Source organism: Mesoplodon mirus (genome assembly GCF_964341445.2).
Source record: "Mesoplodon mirus genome assembly, chromosome: 9".
Taxonomy (NCBI): Eukaryota; Metazoa; Chordata; class Mammalia; order Artiodactyla; family Ziphiidae; genus Mesoplodon; species Mesoplodon mirus.
In genome coordinates, this window is record NC_138985.1 from 109,766,515 (window position 1) to 109,783,047 (window position 16,533).

General features: G+C 51.2%; 1 protein-coding gene across 2 annotated transcripts in view; it reads right to left on the minus strand.

Moving 5' to 3' along the window:
* Positions 1-6,872, minus strand: part of WDR86 (WD repeat domain 86) — a 37,910-nt gene extending 31,038 nt beyond the window's left edge. For both annotated transcript variants that reach the window (XM_082632134.1, XM_082632133.1), the window contains exons 1-2: positions 6,749-6,872; positions 6,294-6,582 (exon numbers count right to left, since the gene is read on the minus strand). In XM_082632134.1, coding sequence (XP_082488260.1) covers positions 6,294-6,456 — 163 coding nt within the window. In that variant the 5' untranslated portion in view covers positions 6,457-6,582; positions 6,749-6,872. The remainder of the gene's footprint in view (positions 1-6,293; positions 6,583-6,748) is intronic.
* Positions 6,873-16,533: the final 9,661 nt, after the last annotated feature.

Sequence of the window (16,533 nt, forward strand, 5' to 3'; positions counted from 1 at the left end):
CTCTGCTCACTGCTGCTGCCGCAGGGCCTGTCCTCAGCCCAGCTTCACCAGCTCCACAACCTTGACCGAACTCTCTCCCACCTCCATCCCGTTCTCCTTAATCCACACCCACAGGGGAGCTCACCTGCCCCAGACCATGGTCTCTGCAGAGCTTTACAGGGAATTGCCAGTGTGGGCCTCCTTCACATCCGTAATTAAAACTGTTGTTTTTTGGGTTTTTTTTTTTTTTTTTTTTTTGCAGTACGCGGGCCTCTCACTGTTGTGGCCTCTTCCGTTGCGGAGCACAGGCTCCGGATGCTCAGGCTCAGCGGCCATGGATCACGGGCCCAGCCGCTCCACGGCATGTGGGATCTTCCCGGACCAGGGCACGAACCCGTGTCCCCTGCATCGGCAGGCGGACTCTCAACCACTGCGCCACCAGGGAAGCCCAAAACAAACTGTTTTTTGATGGAATTTTTCCTTGACCAGGACAAAGTTAATAACGATTTGTTTATGTCTGAGAGCCTTCCCTGTGCTTCCACGTGCCTGTTTCAAAATATGTCTGAGATGATTCAGCAATCCCACTTCTGGGTCTATACCCAAAAGAATGGAAAGCAGGGCCTGGAAGAGATATTTGCACACCCATGTTCACAGCAGCATCATGCACAATGGTCAGAAAGTGGAAGCAGCCCAAGTGTCCACCGATTGATGATGGATAAAGAAGATGTATAAGATCCACACGGCAGAACAGCATTCGGCTTTCAAAAGGAAGGACATTCTGGCCCATGCTACAGCCTTGGGGACCTTGTGCTGAGTGAAATGAGCCAGTCACAAAAAGACAACTAATATGTGACTCCACTTATACAAGGCACCCAGAGGAGTCAGGTTCCTACAGGCAGCAAGTAGAACAATGGGTGCCAGGGGCTGGGGGAGGGAGGAATGAGGTTATTGTTATTGTTATTGTTATTGTTATTGTTATTGTTCAGAGGGGATGGTTTCAGTCTTACAAGAGGAAGAAATCCTGGAGGTGATGGTGATGGCTGCACAACATTCTGAACGTTTAATGTCTCCGAACTGTATATTAAAAATGGCTAAGATGGTAAATATTATGCTGTGTGTTTTTTATAACAATTAAAAATTGTCTCAGTTCCGGGCCCTCCTGGGCCAAGAGGTGAACCCTGACCACCCCAGCCCACCAAGTTCCTGCTCTTCTGAAGTGCACACAGCCCCTTAGTTAAGCAATCCTTCTCTCAATCCAATCTGTAAATTCCCTGGGGCAGGATCTGAGACTCTTGCACCTTTGAATCCAACACAGGCACCCAGAGCAGTCAAGCCAACAGGCAGCTGAGGGGGAAAGGGCTCTGGACCCAGAGGGAGGAGCGCAGAGGGCTGGCAAGCCTCAGTTTCCTCATCTACAAAACGGGATGATAAAGAGTTGTGGGGGCTTCCCTGGTGGCGCAGTGGTTAAGAGTCCACCTGCTGATGCAGGGGACACGAGTTCGTGCCCCGGTCCGGGAAGATCCCACATGCCACAGAGCGGCTGGGCCCGTGAGCCATGGCCACTGAGCCTGCGCGTCCGGAGCCTGTGCTCCGCAACGGAAGAGGCCACAACGATGAGAGGTCTGCGTACAGCAAAAAAAAAAAAAAAAAAAAAAAAAAAAGGAGGCAAACGAGGAAGAGCTTTGGAGCTGGCATGGCACAGTACCAAGGGATGCTGTTACTCACTTCGGGGATGAAGGATAAGACAGCAAATACAATGAGCTAGGAACTCTTTATTAACTGGCTTGATGCCCACCATGACCTTATGAGATTAGGTTCCTCTTGTTATCACCCCCAATTCACAGATAAAGAAACTGAGGCACGGGACTTCCCTGGTGGTCCAGTGGGTAAGACTCCACGCTCCCAGTGCGGGGGACCCAGGTCGGGGAACTAGATCCCACATGCATGCCGCAACTAAGAAGCCCTCATGCTGCAACTGAGGATCCCGCGTGCTGCAACTAAGACTTGGCGCAGCCAAAATAACTAAATAAATAGGGCTTCCCTGGGGGTGCAGTGTTCAAGAATCCACCTGCCAATGCAGGGAACATGGGTTCGAGCCCTGGTCCGGGAAGATCTGGGAAGATCCTCTGGCCCCCAACTGCTTCTGCACCGTGAGCTCGTCTGCAGAAGGAAAACGCATGGCAGGAGCTGCCAACCCAGGCCGCTCTGCCCGAGAAATCCAGGCCTGACCCACCAACAGGCTCTCCTTTGAAGCCTTCTGTGGGCCCCAAGCTATGCAAGGAGCTGGCACTCACCCCGAGGTGGCAGTTTCTAAGACGGCAGTGGGAAGAGCCTGGATTTGGAGTCAGGGGACCTGCAGGGTCTGCCGCTGATCAGCCGTGTGGCCCCGGGGGAGCACAGCTTCCCCGCAGCTCTGTCCTGCCCAGAGCAGGGGCCACACAGTGGGCGACAAGCCCCTCTGCCGCCGACCAGCCGCGAGACCCTGGACAAACCCTGCAACCACACTATGCATCGGGCGTGCTGACAACAGCACCTGCCTCACGATGTGCGTGTCTAGGAGGCACTTAGAACATGCTGCATGTTGGTAAATATCTGCATTTCCTGTTCTCATCTATAAACTGGTGTTATCAGAGCAGCATTATTCACAATAGCCAAGACATGGAAGCAACCTGAATGTCCACTGACAGATAAATGGATAAAGAAGACGTGGTGTGGGGGCCTCCCTGGTGGCGCAGTGGCTGAGAGTCCGCCTGCCGATGCAGGGGATACGGGTTCGTGCCCCGGTCCGGGAGGATCCCATATGCCGCGGAGCGGCTGGGCCCGTGAGCCATGGCCGCTGGGCCTGCGCGTCCAGAGCCTGTGCTCCGCGACGGGAGAGGCCACAACAGTGAGAGGCCCGCATACCACAAAAAAAAAAAAAAAAAAGATGTGGTGTGTACACACTCACACACACATATACACACAATGGAATACTACTCAGCCATCAAAAAGAATAGAATAATGCCATTTGCAGCAACATGGATGGACCCAGAGATTACCATACTAAGCGAAGTAAGTCAGAAAGAGAAAGACAAATACCATATGATATCACTTATATGTGCAATCTAAAATACGATACAAATCAACATATCTACGAAACAAAAACAGACTCACAGACATAGAGAACAGACTTGTGGTTGCCAGGGGTGGGGAGGGAAGGAATGGGAGTTTGGGATTAGCAGAGGCAAACTATTATATATAGAATGGATAAACAACAAGGTCCTACTGTAGAGTACAGGGAACTATATTCAATATTCTGTGACAAACCCTAATGGAAAAGAATATGGAAAAGAATATATATAAATATATATGTATAACTGAGTCACTTTGCTGTACAGAAGAAATTAACACAACATTGTAAGTCAGCTATACTTCAATAAAATTTTAAAAATAAATAAACTGCCGTCAATTGTTCTTATTTTTTATTTTTTATTTTTTGGCCGTGCCACGCAGCCTGTCTTAGTTCCCCAACCAGGGACTGAACCCAGACCCTCAGCAGTGAAAGCGCAGAGTCCTAACCACTGGACTGCCAGGGAAGTCCCTAAACTGCTGTCAATTCTATCCACCTCACAGTTGCAAGGGTTCATAACATAAGAAATATGTACTTAGAAGGGTATTTATAAAATACAGGGCACTAAAATGTCAAGACATTTTTATTAATATTTCACTGATACAAAAAAAATCCTATGGACTTCCCTGGTGGTGCAGTGGTTAAGAATCCACCTGCCAATGCACGGGACACGAGTTTGATCCCTGGTCCGGGAAGATCCCACACGCCACAGAGCAACTAAGCCCGTGCGCCACAACTACTGAACCCATGCGCCACAGCTACTGAAGCCCGCGCCCCTAGAGCCCGAGCTCTGCAACAAGAGAAGCCACCGCAATGAGAAGCCCGCGCACCACAATGAAGAGTAGCCCCCGCTCGCTGCAACTACAGAAAGCCCACGTGCAGCAACGAAGACCCAACGCAGCCAATAAAAACAAATCCCACAGAGGAGCAGTTGGCAGGTCCTTGCTTACCATGGGGGCCACACAAGGATTATCACACACCCAAAATGACTCTCTCACAAGTCTATTAGTGCAATTTCAGGATAAGGAAAGGTTACTTTTGTCCCCTCTGTCCTTGACAATTCTTAAAGTGCAAACCCTTATAAAAGAAACGACCCTGTCAGCAGTTTTTCCGTTTGATAGCGTTTTCCCGTGGAGAGGGAAGGCCTCCAACTAGGGCAACAGAGGGTCCAGCGTGGCCTTGCTAGGAAGCAGGTTCTGGTGTCCTGTGGGGACGAGCCGCTGTGAGGGTCACTAAAGTGGGTGTGAAGGGGCCTTGCCAGGCACAGAGCCGGGTGAGGATGGCAGGGCAGGGCTGGGCAGGGCTATGGGCCCTGGGGACAGAGCCAGGTGCCCACCAGGCCAGAACCACCCTGGAAAGGACTGGAGCTTCCTGAGGCAGAAACCGGCCTACAAATTGGGCTCCCACAAGGGGTCCCAGGCCCAGGGCTCCCCGGGCCAGCCGATCATCAGAGTCACCTCACAGCTTGTTAGAAATGCCAATTCTGGAGTCCTACCCCCAAAGGCTCAGTGAAACCCAGACCTAGGAACCTGCATCTCTGAAAGCCCTCCAGATACTGTTCCCATGTTTGGAAAGCAATACACACTGGATTGAAATTTTCTAACAGATCTATGCCTTGGTGTGTGTGTGACTATCTGTGTGTGGTGGCCAACCCCCCATTATCTATACCAGCTCCCAAATAGCAGGCAGTCCAAAATGCATCCCTACTGAGCTTTGAAATACCTACCATAACTGCTTTGATGTAAAACCAACAGGGTGGGACTTCCCTAGCGGTCCAGTGGTTAAGATCCTCCTGACAAAGTAGGGGACACGGGGTCGAGTCCTGGTCTGGGAAGATCCCACATGCCACGGAGCAACTAAGCCCACGCGCCACAACTACTGAAGCCCGCATGCCACAACTACTGAAGCCTGCACACCTAAAGCCCGTGCTCCGCAACAAGAGAAGCCATCGCAATGAGAAGCCCGCGCACTGCAACGAAGAGTAGCCCCCGCTCGCCGCAACTAGAGAAAGCCCGCACACAGCAGTGAAGACCCAACGCAGCCAAAAAATAAATAAATAAATAAATAATAAAAATAAAACCAACCGGGTGGGACTTCCCTAGCGGTCCAGTGGTTAAGACTCCGTGCTTCCACTGCAGGGGGCACAGGTTTGCTCCTCGGTCGGGGGGAACTAAGATCCCACGAGCCTCATGGCCCAGCCAAAGATAAATAAATAAATAAAATAAAATGAAAAAAAAGAAAACCAGCAGGGTCAGGATCAGCCAATACGGAAGCTAATTTACTCCCTGTGGAAGCTAATTTACCCCCTGTGCCTAGATGAGCCAGGAGGCCTGGGGCAGGCCACCCAGGATTTGCTGATTATGGTGGAAAAACCAACAGTGAAAAATAACTGTGCACACAGTGCAGGCAGCCTGGTGCTTCCACAAGGGGCTATAGGAGCCACTCAGATAACAGAGGGACCTCACAGTTCTGTGCTGCAGGCATGTGACAGGGACCCGAGGTAAGAAAAACATCCACCTCCCCTTGAGTAAGCCACAAATATAAATCGGTGTGGGTAGACTGGTAGGGCTGTTTCATAAAACAATAGTTACGCCCATGTGTACCTCCTGCTATTTCATGGAGTTTCCAAACATGCCAAATTGCGGGTGAAATGAGGCAGCGAGAGAGCAGGGCAGGGGGCTCGGATGAGGGAGGGGGTTTTCGACTCTGCCCCCCCATGGGCTGTGTAAACCGCTGGTGAACTACTTAACTCCGTGCCTCAGTTTGCCTGCCTGCACGAGTGGTGGGAAAACAGTACCACACCATGCGGAGTGCACCCCGTAGTGCCCAGGCCGATTAACAAGCCACCGTCGTGACTACAAAGGCCCCGAGAGAGGAAATGTTCAGCCAAAGGTCACAAGGCCAGTGAGAGACGAAGGAAGCTGAAAGCGGCAGAGCTGCGATTTCCTTTTGTTTGTTAAAACTGCGGTGATGGAAGGGATTTCACCCGGCGGTTGACAGGTGATCTGCGCCCTCGCAGCCTCGCCCCTCGGCTCACTGGCCCGTATTGTAGCCCCCTCCCCCACTCCCACCCCACCCAGCGCGATGGGCGCGGGCTGGACTTTGGGGAAGGGGTCTGCGGACAAAAGCGCCCAGGTCTGAGGCAGGCGAGCGGCAGAGAGGAGGACAGAGAGAGAGGTCGGAGGACGCGGCCAAGCGGGTCTACCTTGCAGGAGGGCGCAGCACTGGCCGTCCGCGGTGCTCCAGAGTCGGGCCGTGCCGTCCTCGCTGCCCGTCAGCAGGCGCTGCCCGTCAGGGCTCAGGCTGAGCCAGTTGATGCCCCCGCGGTGGTCCGCGCAGACCCTCAGGGCAGACCCTCCGCCCCCCATCCCGCCGGTCGGGCGGCGGACTTAGGAGGAGGCTGCGCGCCGCTAGGGAGGGGAGCTCGGGTATCCTCGCCGCGGCTCCCTGTGGCTGCGTCCCGCGGCCATCGCGGGGCCCCCGGCCCCCGGCTCCTGCGGAAGCACGCGGCGCGGGTGAAGCGGCGGACGCTCGCTCCCGTGCGCCCACCCGGCCTCCCGGCCCGCGGAGCCGGCGGGGGCTGCGCTGCGCGGGGCGGCCCACTCGGGACTCCCGGAACGCCTCCCTTGCCCGCGCCCCCAGGGAAGACCCGCACCCCACCTGAGAAGAGGCGTCCCGGGGCGCTCGGGAAAGCCCGGGTCTCTTCTCGGGGCGCCGCGGACGGGGGGAACACGGGAAGCGGAGCGCCCCGCGTACGCTCCCCGGCCCGCTCCGCGCGCTCCGGGCGGCCGAGGCGAACAATACAGTTCAGCCTGGCTCCTCCTCAGAGACCACCCCTCAACCTGTCCCCTCCCACTTTCCTGGCCTGCGCTCCCGCCCCCGCCCTCGCCCTCTCGGGACAGACCTCAGCCCGCGGTCCCCGCGCCCGCCCCGGGGACGCTGCGGACCGCTCGGCGTGCGACGGTTCCGGCTGCCCGGCCTGCGCCTCTGGGCTCCCGCCCCCTGCCACCCCCGCCAGGACCAAAGGCCGGGACGAGGAGAAGGAGGAGAAGGAGGTGGACTGCAGGGTCTGGGTTGGGGAGACGCTCACGCCGGGAACTCACTCGGGCCCCCGGCTGCGCGCCACCACCAGGCAAGTCAGCTCCTTCCAGGCTTCCAGTCCTAAGGACCCTGCCAGAGGGGCTCTCGGGGCACTTGGGGTCGGCCCTGCTTGTTGGAGAGCGCCCTTAGTCCGCCCTCGCTGGGGAATCACGTGCACATCCCGAATCCTAAATAAGTCCCGCAAGAGGAGGGGGACCCCCCCCACCCCCGCGCTCCCAGGCTCGGCGCGCACCTCTGACTGTCCACCGAGATCTCCGCGGGAATCCGACGTCCCGGGCAGCGAGACCTCCTGGAGCGCGGGTCTGCGTGTTCCCATCAGGCAGTTCCGGTGCCGGCTCGGCGGCTGGTGGGGGGGGGGGGGGCGGGGTGACCCCCTACTCGGATCCTCCAGGTCCTAAAGGTAGCAGGATTTCCCCGAACCCTCCAGGGCTCTTTAGAGAAGCTAGCCGGGCGATCTCAGATCGGATTTGTTGTCTGTGTGTTTTGGGGGGCGGGGAGCAGGGTGGCTTTGGAAAGCTAGCCCTCATCACGACGACCGGACCTTCTAACGGTTGACCATGTCCAGACTCCGAAAAAAAAGCCCATAATGGGGTCCCATGGGGCATTGGGCCATTTATTCTCCAAGTGGTCAAAACTAGAGAAACCCATTCTTTCTTTCCCCAAATTTGTGAATCACCTTGCAGCTCCGCTTAAGGAGTGGGCACTTAACTTCGTAGGCGATGGGGGCCACTGAAGGGTTTGGGGTGGGTTAGACGTTTGGAGACGTTTGGAAAAAGACTGGTGGAGGTGGGTTGAAAGGAGGCAGGAGGGGGCTGCTGGGATCCAGCAGGGGAGAGGAAGGCAGAAAGGGCAGGGATATTCCAGAGGTGGACTCTTCAGAAACTAGATGCCTGCTGGGAGGAAGGAGGGACTCTGGGAGTCCCCACGGTGCCCAGAGACTGGGTAGATGGTGGCTGATGACACCTGTTCAGAGGATGCTTCTACAGGCTGGTCATGAGTTCTTTTTCGGACCTGTGTACTTAAAGGGGCCATTGCAACATCCAGATGTGAAGACTGATGGGCATCTGGCCATACAGGTGTAGCCTACAGCTGAGGCCAGGCAGAGAGGGTGGGAGTCATGAGCATGCCTGGGAGCTGCAGCCCTTGGGGAAGGTGAGGTGAAGAGTGAGAAGACAGAGGAAGAGTTTACACAGAGAACAGCTGATACCGACCAGGGTTCTTGACCTTCCCCAGTCAATAGAAGTTGACTAGAGGCCAGACAAGAAATTCAGGCAAGGCTTTATTGGGGCCCCTGCTGCAGCAGTGGGGAGCGAGAACACACAACAGGTTCCCTTGCCCTCTCGCTCCCTGTGTGTGTGGGTGAGCTTGTTCCTTATATGGGGTGAGGGTAGGGGTCTGGGGGTCAGGCTGGAGGGGTGGCATAAGCACCCTGCTTTTGCTCCTGATACCCATCTTTTGCTCCGGGCTCTTCAAAAGTGGCAGTAGGGTTTTTTTTGGTCTTTTGTAGCTTTTTGCCCATAGTTTGCCCCAATTGCTCGTGCATGCAGTTGTTTTTAGTCCCATATAGTCTCTTTGTATTTTGTTGCTTGAGGAGAGGTGTGTCCAGATGCGAGCACTGCAGCACTGCAAAGGGTCCAAGGTCCCAGGCTTGTCTCAGAGCCAGAGGAGACCCAAATGTTCTGAACAGGCATGTGTTATCTTGGACACCAAGAAGAGAGGGTGTTCAAGAAGTGGGGAGGTCCAAGGCAGGGTGAGATGACCATGGCCATACCCTCAAGGAGCCTGCCTACTAGTGTTTGAAAAAGGACAGCTACACTATGAGAAAAGTTGAACTTCCAAGGAGCCCACACAATTGAAGTAAGCAAGATGGGAGGCATACCTTTCTGTTCCTCAGTCGCCACCAACACAAACCTGCCCCCTTCTCAGCTCCCAGCACACGGAGCGGATTCAGAAGCGCTCCCGCAACGTCAATCAGCCGAGGTCCAGTGCTGCTCACCCCCACTGTCTTCCTCTTTCCAACTTGATACAGTTTTTGTTCATCTTGCCCTTCTCCTTTATTCTTCTTCCCCCACATTGGTTTGGCCAAAGTGATCCCCTGGTGGGGAGTGAGCCAGCCGGTCTGTTTCCTTATGTGTGTGGGGAGAGTGTGTGTGTGATGATGTGGGGTGTCTCGGTGTCTGCGTGTGCAGTAAAGGTGCTATCTTGAGCCTGCTTCTCTTCCCAGGTCAAGCATTACAGACTGCTTTGGTGAACTTCACCCAAATCTAACAGGGGTGGGTGCAAGAAGGTGGGAAAGTTGGAAAACAGCACCTAATTCCTCTGAAACTGGGGTCTCCCGCCTCCCACCTTGAGAAAAACAGAACTGTAGAGACCCAGGAGCCAAGCTAGGTCTGCCAGCAAAACTGTGCAATCAGCAAACACTGGTCTCCCTCCTCTACGTCATGCACTTAACTATCTTCCAGAGACTCCTCCAAGGGCCCAGATCCCTCATGGGAGAAGCAGGAAAGGGGCAATGTTTGACTGAAGGTTGGCAGGGGAGACTCCTGGCACCAACAGCAATGGAGGAGACCATTTTGTGCCAGGGAGTGCTCAGACACATGCCACACAAATAGCCACAATGCCACCTGCTAGAAAGAATGACTGCTGCAGGGTCCTCTCTGCAGGGCATCAAGAAAGGCAGATGGGTACTGAGTTTCTTCTATTTATTTATTTATTTATTGGGTTTCGCTGGGTCTCAGTTGTGGCAGGCGGGCTCCTTAGTTGTGGCATGCAAACTCTTAGTTGCGGCCTGCATGTGGGATCCAGTTCCCTGACCAGGGATCGAACCCGTGCTCTCCTGCATTGGGAGTGTGGAGTCTTAACCACTGGGCCACCAGGGAAGTCCCAGGTACTGGGTTTTGATTTGGGGTGATGAAAAAAGTGTGACTAGATAGTGGTGATGGTTGCACAACACTGTGAATGTACATACTGTCACTGAAGTGTACCATTTAAAGTAGTTACCATGGTAAATTGTGTTACACAAAACATACTGTATTATTGGAAGAAAAAAGAGGGCTTTGTGAAACCCCAGTAGTATGACTATTATAATTAATGTTTGGAGGATGATTATCAGAGAATTAAAATGATTGTTTGGGGAATAATACATGGCCATATACCCTTAGCACCCTGTATATACACGTCCCACACTGTGAGTGTTGCCAGGGTCCAGAGAAGGATGGGACCAGCATTAGATATCAGAGAGTCCCCTAGTCTCTGAGCAAGGGTCCTGAACCAGAATGCGCTGGACCACTGGGCTCAGGTCTCCCCACCCCCCACCCCCCTCATTCCTAGGATGACATGATCTCAATCTGCTCCAAGGAGTCACTGTCCATTCTAAAAAGGGTCAAGATTTAAAAACAAGCAGGCTTAGAAAACCACATCTCCCTCTCATGACAAGAAAATCTCTTTTACTGGCCCCCAAAGTCAGGAGTCAGGCCCTCTGGACAAGAGGGTTGCCACTCAGAGACTGGCCCAGAGGAAGGTTCACAGACTCAACACGCACATGGCTCTCCAAGTTCACCCCACATCCGGCACTGGAATGTCTGGGCCTTTCCTGGGTGTCTGACTGGGGCAGTGTTAGTAAAGACATGGCTATTCTGTAGTATTAAAGCCAGCTGGTAAACATCCCGTCCCTCCAAATTTCATTTTATCTCCCCCACAGACTCTTCCTGGCAGCTTTGGAGAAATATCAGAGGCTAACTAGACAAAGGAAAGGCAGTTTTTCAACAGCTTTCAGAATTCACTAGCTTTGACTTCAAGTCTGGCCAATGTGAAGTAATAGGGATTGGATTTACCCTCCTGCTTCCTACCTGAAACAACCAAAAACCAGACACATAAAATATGTGAAACGGTTTTTAAGACACTGGGCATCTGGCAACAAAGGACAGCAGTTCCTGAGAGACAGGGACAAATGAAGTGAGTCCTATGAGAGGCCAACTTACTGCCCTGAGAGAATTTCCAGACCTCAGAGCAGGAAGCGGGAGCCTGGATGGAGCCCAGTGGACTCCCTGAGTTTCAGAAACAGCTGAACGACCAGGACAAACAAAGTGCCTGGTCGGATAAGGTACCAGAGAGCAGAGACCCCTGGAGACCTATGGAAGGTCCCTCTCCAGTATGCAGCTGGAGACAGATTAACACGTGCATGGGAGGAAACTACCCAAGGTGGAAAAAGGATTACTGCCCAACCCCACACGGGGTTGAGAGTAGTGCACCAAGGACATGAAAACAGTTATTGTAACTGTATTCCATGTGTTCAAAAGGTGATGTAGAATCAAGGAGTCCCAACTGAACTTCTAGAGATGAAAGCAATGTCTGATATTAAACAACAGCAACACTGGATGGAGTTAACAGCAGATGAGGCATTTCAGAATAAAATATTAGTAAACTTGAAGACATAGCAGTAGAAACCATCCAAAACGAAAAGCAGAGAAAAAAAGAATTTAAAAAACGGAAAAAGCATCAGTAAACTGTGGGACAACTTCACGCAGCCTAATATGTGAGTAATTGGAGTCCTTGAAGAAGTGGGGAGAAAGGAGGGAACAGAAAAAAATATTTGAAGAAATAAGGGCTGAAAGTTTCCAAATTTGATGAAAGTTATAAATTCACAGATCCAAGGAACTCATCAAACCCTAAATGTAAGAAACACAAAAGACACAGCTTCATCAAGAAGAGTATATAAGGGCTTCCCTGGTGGCCCAGTGGTTGAGAGTCCACCTGCCAATTCAGGGGATACGGGTTCGTGCCCCAGTCTGGGAAGATCCCACATGCCACGGAGTGGTTGGGCCCGTGAGCCATGGCCACTGAGCCTGCGCGTCCGGAGCCTGTGCTTCACAACGGGAAAGACCACATCAGTGAAAGGTCTGTGTACCGGAAAAAAAAAAAAAAAGAATCTGCCTGCCAATGCCGGGGACATGGGTTCGAGCCCTGGTCCAGGAAGATCCCACATGCCGCGGAGCAGCTAAGCCCATGCGCCACAACTACAGAGCCTGCGCTCTAGAGCCCGCGAGCCACAACTACTGAGCCCACGTGCCACAACTACTGAATCCTGCACGCCTAGAGCCCGTGCTCTGCAGCAAGAGAAGCCACCGCAATGAGAAGCCTGTGCACCTCAACGAAGAGTAGCCCCTGCTTGCCGCAACTAGAGAAAGCCCGCGCGCAGCAAGGAAGACCAAACGCAGCCAAAAACAAACTATTGTGCTTCAAAGTATACTATTAAGAAAGTGAAAAATCAGTCTACAGAATGGGAGAAAATATTTGCAAATCATATCTCTGACAAGGCTTTAGTATTCAGAATGTATTTTTAAAAAATCTTACAACTCAACAATAAAAACAAATAACCCAATTTAAAAATGAGGAAAGGGGGCTTCCCTGGTGGCTCAGTGGTTGAGAGCCCGCCTGCTGATGCAGGGGACACGGGTTCGTGCCCCAGTCCGGGAGGATCCCACATGCCGCGGAGCGGCTGGGCCTGTGAGCCACGGCCGCTGAGCCTGCGCGTCCAGAGCCTGTGCTCCGCAACGGGAGAGGCCACAACAGTGAGAGGCCCGCGTACCGTAAAAAAAAATAAAATAATAAAAAAATAATAATAAAAATGAGGAAAGGATTTGAATAACATTTCTCCAAAGAATACAAAATAACCAATGAACACATGAAAAGATGCTCAACATAAACTAGTCATTAGAGAAATTCAAATTAAAACCACAATGAGATACCACTACACCCATTAGAATGATTAAAATGAACAAGTCTGATCATTTCAAGAATTCTTGTTGGCAAGAACATAAAACGACTGGAACTTTCATATACAGGCTCACCTTGTTCCATTGCACTTCACAGATATTTTCTTTTACAAACTGAAGGTTTGTGGCAACCCTGTGTCAAGCAAGTCTGTCAGCACCATTTTTCCAACAGCATCTGTTCACTTTGTGCCTGTGTGTCACATTTTGGTAATTCTTGAAATATTTCAAGCTTTTTCATTATTATTATATTTATTACACTGATCTGTGATCAGTGACCTTTGATGTTACTATGACTTGCTGAAGGCTCAGATGATGGTTAGCATTTTTTAGCAACAAAATATTTTAAAATTAAGGTATGTACTTTTTTTTAGACATAATGCTATTGCACACAATACAATATAGTGTGAACATAACTTTTATATGCACTGGGAAACCCTAAAATTTGTGTGACTCACTTTATTGTTATATTTACTTTATTGCAGTGATCTGGAACTGAGCCCACATCTCCGAGGCGTGCCTGCACATCTGATGAGAATATAAAACAGTACAACCACTTCGGAAAACAGTTTGGCAATTTCCTAGAGAGTTAAACATACACCTACCATATGACTCATCCATTCCTCTTTAGCCAAGAGCACGAAAGCATCTGTCCATGTGAAGACTTACACATGAATTTTCACAGCAGCTTTATTTCCAATAGTCAAAACTGGAAACACCCCCAGATGTCAAGTCAAGAGTTTAGCTGAGCTAATGCTGCCTCAGCATCCATTTTTTTTGGCCGGGGGCCCTCCGGGACCTTCCTGCTCTTCCAGGGGGCCTGTCTCTCCTTCCCTCAGGGTCCTGGTCTGATCCCTTCTACCCTCTCCGGCCCCAGTCCAGGGTCCCTCCCATTACTCAACAATTAAATATAGCACAATTAGTCTTGAAGTGGAATTACTAGGCTTCCATTTGCTGTTAAGGGGGCCAAGGGAGCTCTTCCCCTACATTCCAGATTTCAGCCTCGGAAGGAGAAATATTTGAGACAGAGAGACTTTCCCAAGCATCCTGATTTTTCCCTGTGCAGGTGGCAGCCGTCTTTGGTTTATGGTTTCAGACCAACTTTGCCAACTCCTTGCAAGTAATTACCTGACACTAACCCATCATTCATACTCTTCACCAGCATCTTGCTTGCACCAGCTTACGAAGAGGTAAAACCAGGTCTCTGTATTCGCCGGCCAATGGGAAAGCGACGATTTACAAGAGTGGTAGAAACTTTCCGACATCTTCCCCGCCCCCCCCAAACAACACTAAACAAACAAAAATTCCTGTGCTTTTGTAATCTTTGTTTTATTCCACTATAATCGAGTGGCAATCATAAGGCAGGCACAATCACACGTTGGGTAATAACTTTTGGCTTCCATAACAACTTCTCAGGATAATTATTATCTTCCTGATTTTACTGATGAGGAAACTGAAGCCTGGAGAGGTTAAGCAAAGTTGCTCAGCTGGTGAGTGGAGATTGCATATCTCTTATCGCCAAGTCTAGGGACGTGTCCACCAAATGACAGAGTCAGTGGCTTGGAAGGAGCAGGCCCACCCTCTGTGCTACCACATAGAAGGCTGTGGTACTGCCTTGTGCTCCAGTCCTGCTGACTTTTCCTAGAGAGATCTTGGGCAAAGATCTGGCAACAGTGCCTTTCCCTGAATATTCAGATGAGGATCTGTGGGTGCTGCCCTAAGAGCATTTCTCTGAGGATGAGATCAGCAAGGCGACAGTCAGTTTCTGGGCGGACACACTTCCCCTGTCAGAGACCTCAGAGCTTCTGCACGTGGGCCCCCGTGCTCTTCATCCTGACACACTGGCAGCCTGGTTAGAGTGTGTGCGTGTGTGTGTGTGTGTGTGTGTGTGTGTGTGTGTGTGTGTGACTCGGAGGGACAATGAGGGAGCCTGCTTTAGCAACATCTGTTTTCACTCATTCCAGAAGATTTCTAGCTTCCCTCAAAACCACGCATTTGCTTGCTCTCTGTGTGGATTCTGAAGCCAAGTGTAATTCGTACCGGGGTTGTTAATCCTACAAAGGGTAGTTACATGAGTTTCGGGTTCTTTTGAGCGGAGACCAGGGCCAGCTCACCCCTAACTCCACACCTGCCTGTATTTTGCTGGGAGCAGAAAGGGGGGTCGACCAGGGGTGTCAGTCAGCATTCTTTGGCTGAAACGAAAGAAACTGAGTTTGGGGAGTTTAAGCAAGAAAGGGGGATTTGTTGGAAGGATAGTGAGTGAAGGAGAGATGAACACCCAGATTAAAGAAGGTCAAGAACTCGAGAAAAGCCAATGTCTCAGCAGCCAGAACTTGAGGAATGCATCTCTGGGATGTGGCTATGAGTTTACTTGGCTCCAGCCCTCCTCTCTCCCGGGGTGATTTGGTACCAGATTTCATTTCCAAGGAGAGAGAATTAATTGCCCCACCTCGAGTTTCATTTGGTTGGGAGCAGGACCCTGTGACTGCTGCCCGGTGCTCATACACAAACACCCTTCTCTCCATGGTCACTGATGAAAAAGGCCCCTGCCTCCCAGGGACCGCCCCGTGTGAACCTCACATGCATCGCCCCACTCCCAATGGGTGACAATCCAAAGAGCCCCCGCCAACCCGGCTTCCCATGCCCCTAAGTGGTGTGATAGTGTGGCTGGTCTCTGAGTCCAAGAGCATGAGGCATGTTCACTCTCATCGAGATAGTCTTTTTTTTTTTTTTTTAACTTTTTATTTTATATTGGAATATAGCCGATTACCAATGTTGTGAGAGTTTCAGGTGCACAGCAAAGGGACTCAGCCATCCGTATACATGTATCCATTCTCCCCTCCCATCCAGGCTGCCACGGAACATTGAACAGAGTTCCCTGTGCTATACAGTAGGTCCTTGTTGGTTATCCATTTTAAATATAGCAGTGGGTACGTGTCAATCCCACCCTAACTATCCCTTCCCTCCACCTTTACCCCCGGTAACCATAAGGTCGTTCTCTCAGTCTGTCACTCTGTTTTGAGATACTGTCTTATATTCTATAATCTATGGACTAAATGATAAATCAGATACCAAAACCCCACACTACTTAACAAAGAATATTTTTAAGATGTGCGTGTCTGGGTCTGAAATCTGGGAAAACCTCTGCTGTGGTTGATGGCAGGAGTTAGGTACGGGCTCTGGAGTCGGCCGGCTGGAGCTCTTTGCTTCTTTTGCCACTTCTGGTGCAGCTCTGGACAAGTTACTGCTACCTTGTTAAGTCTACTTCTTTAGCTGTAAAAGAGACAAGAGTCACATACCCACCTCATTATAAGTAAAAAATAGTTTAGCACAGTGTTTTGGGCATAGTAGTTGCTCAATAAACGTTAGCTGTGTTGTCGTTACCAGTATTTACTGATAACCAAGTATGGCCAGGCCCTGCTTCAACAGCCTGATTAGATTCGCTTAGAATTTGCTAAATGTTCCTATGTAAACAAGTGAAGTTAAAATCTTCTCCCCCACAGAAAGTTTACTTTGGCATGATGCCACTGGCCTACCCCTATGGGATGTGATTAGCAAAAAATCCTAAGAAAC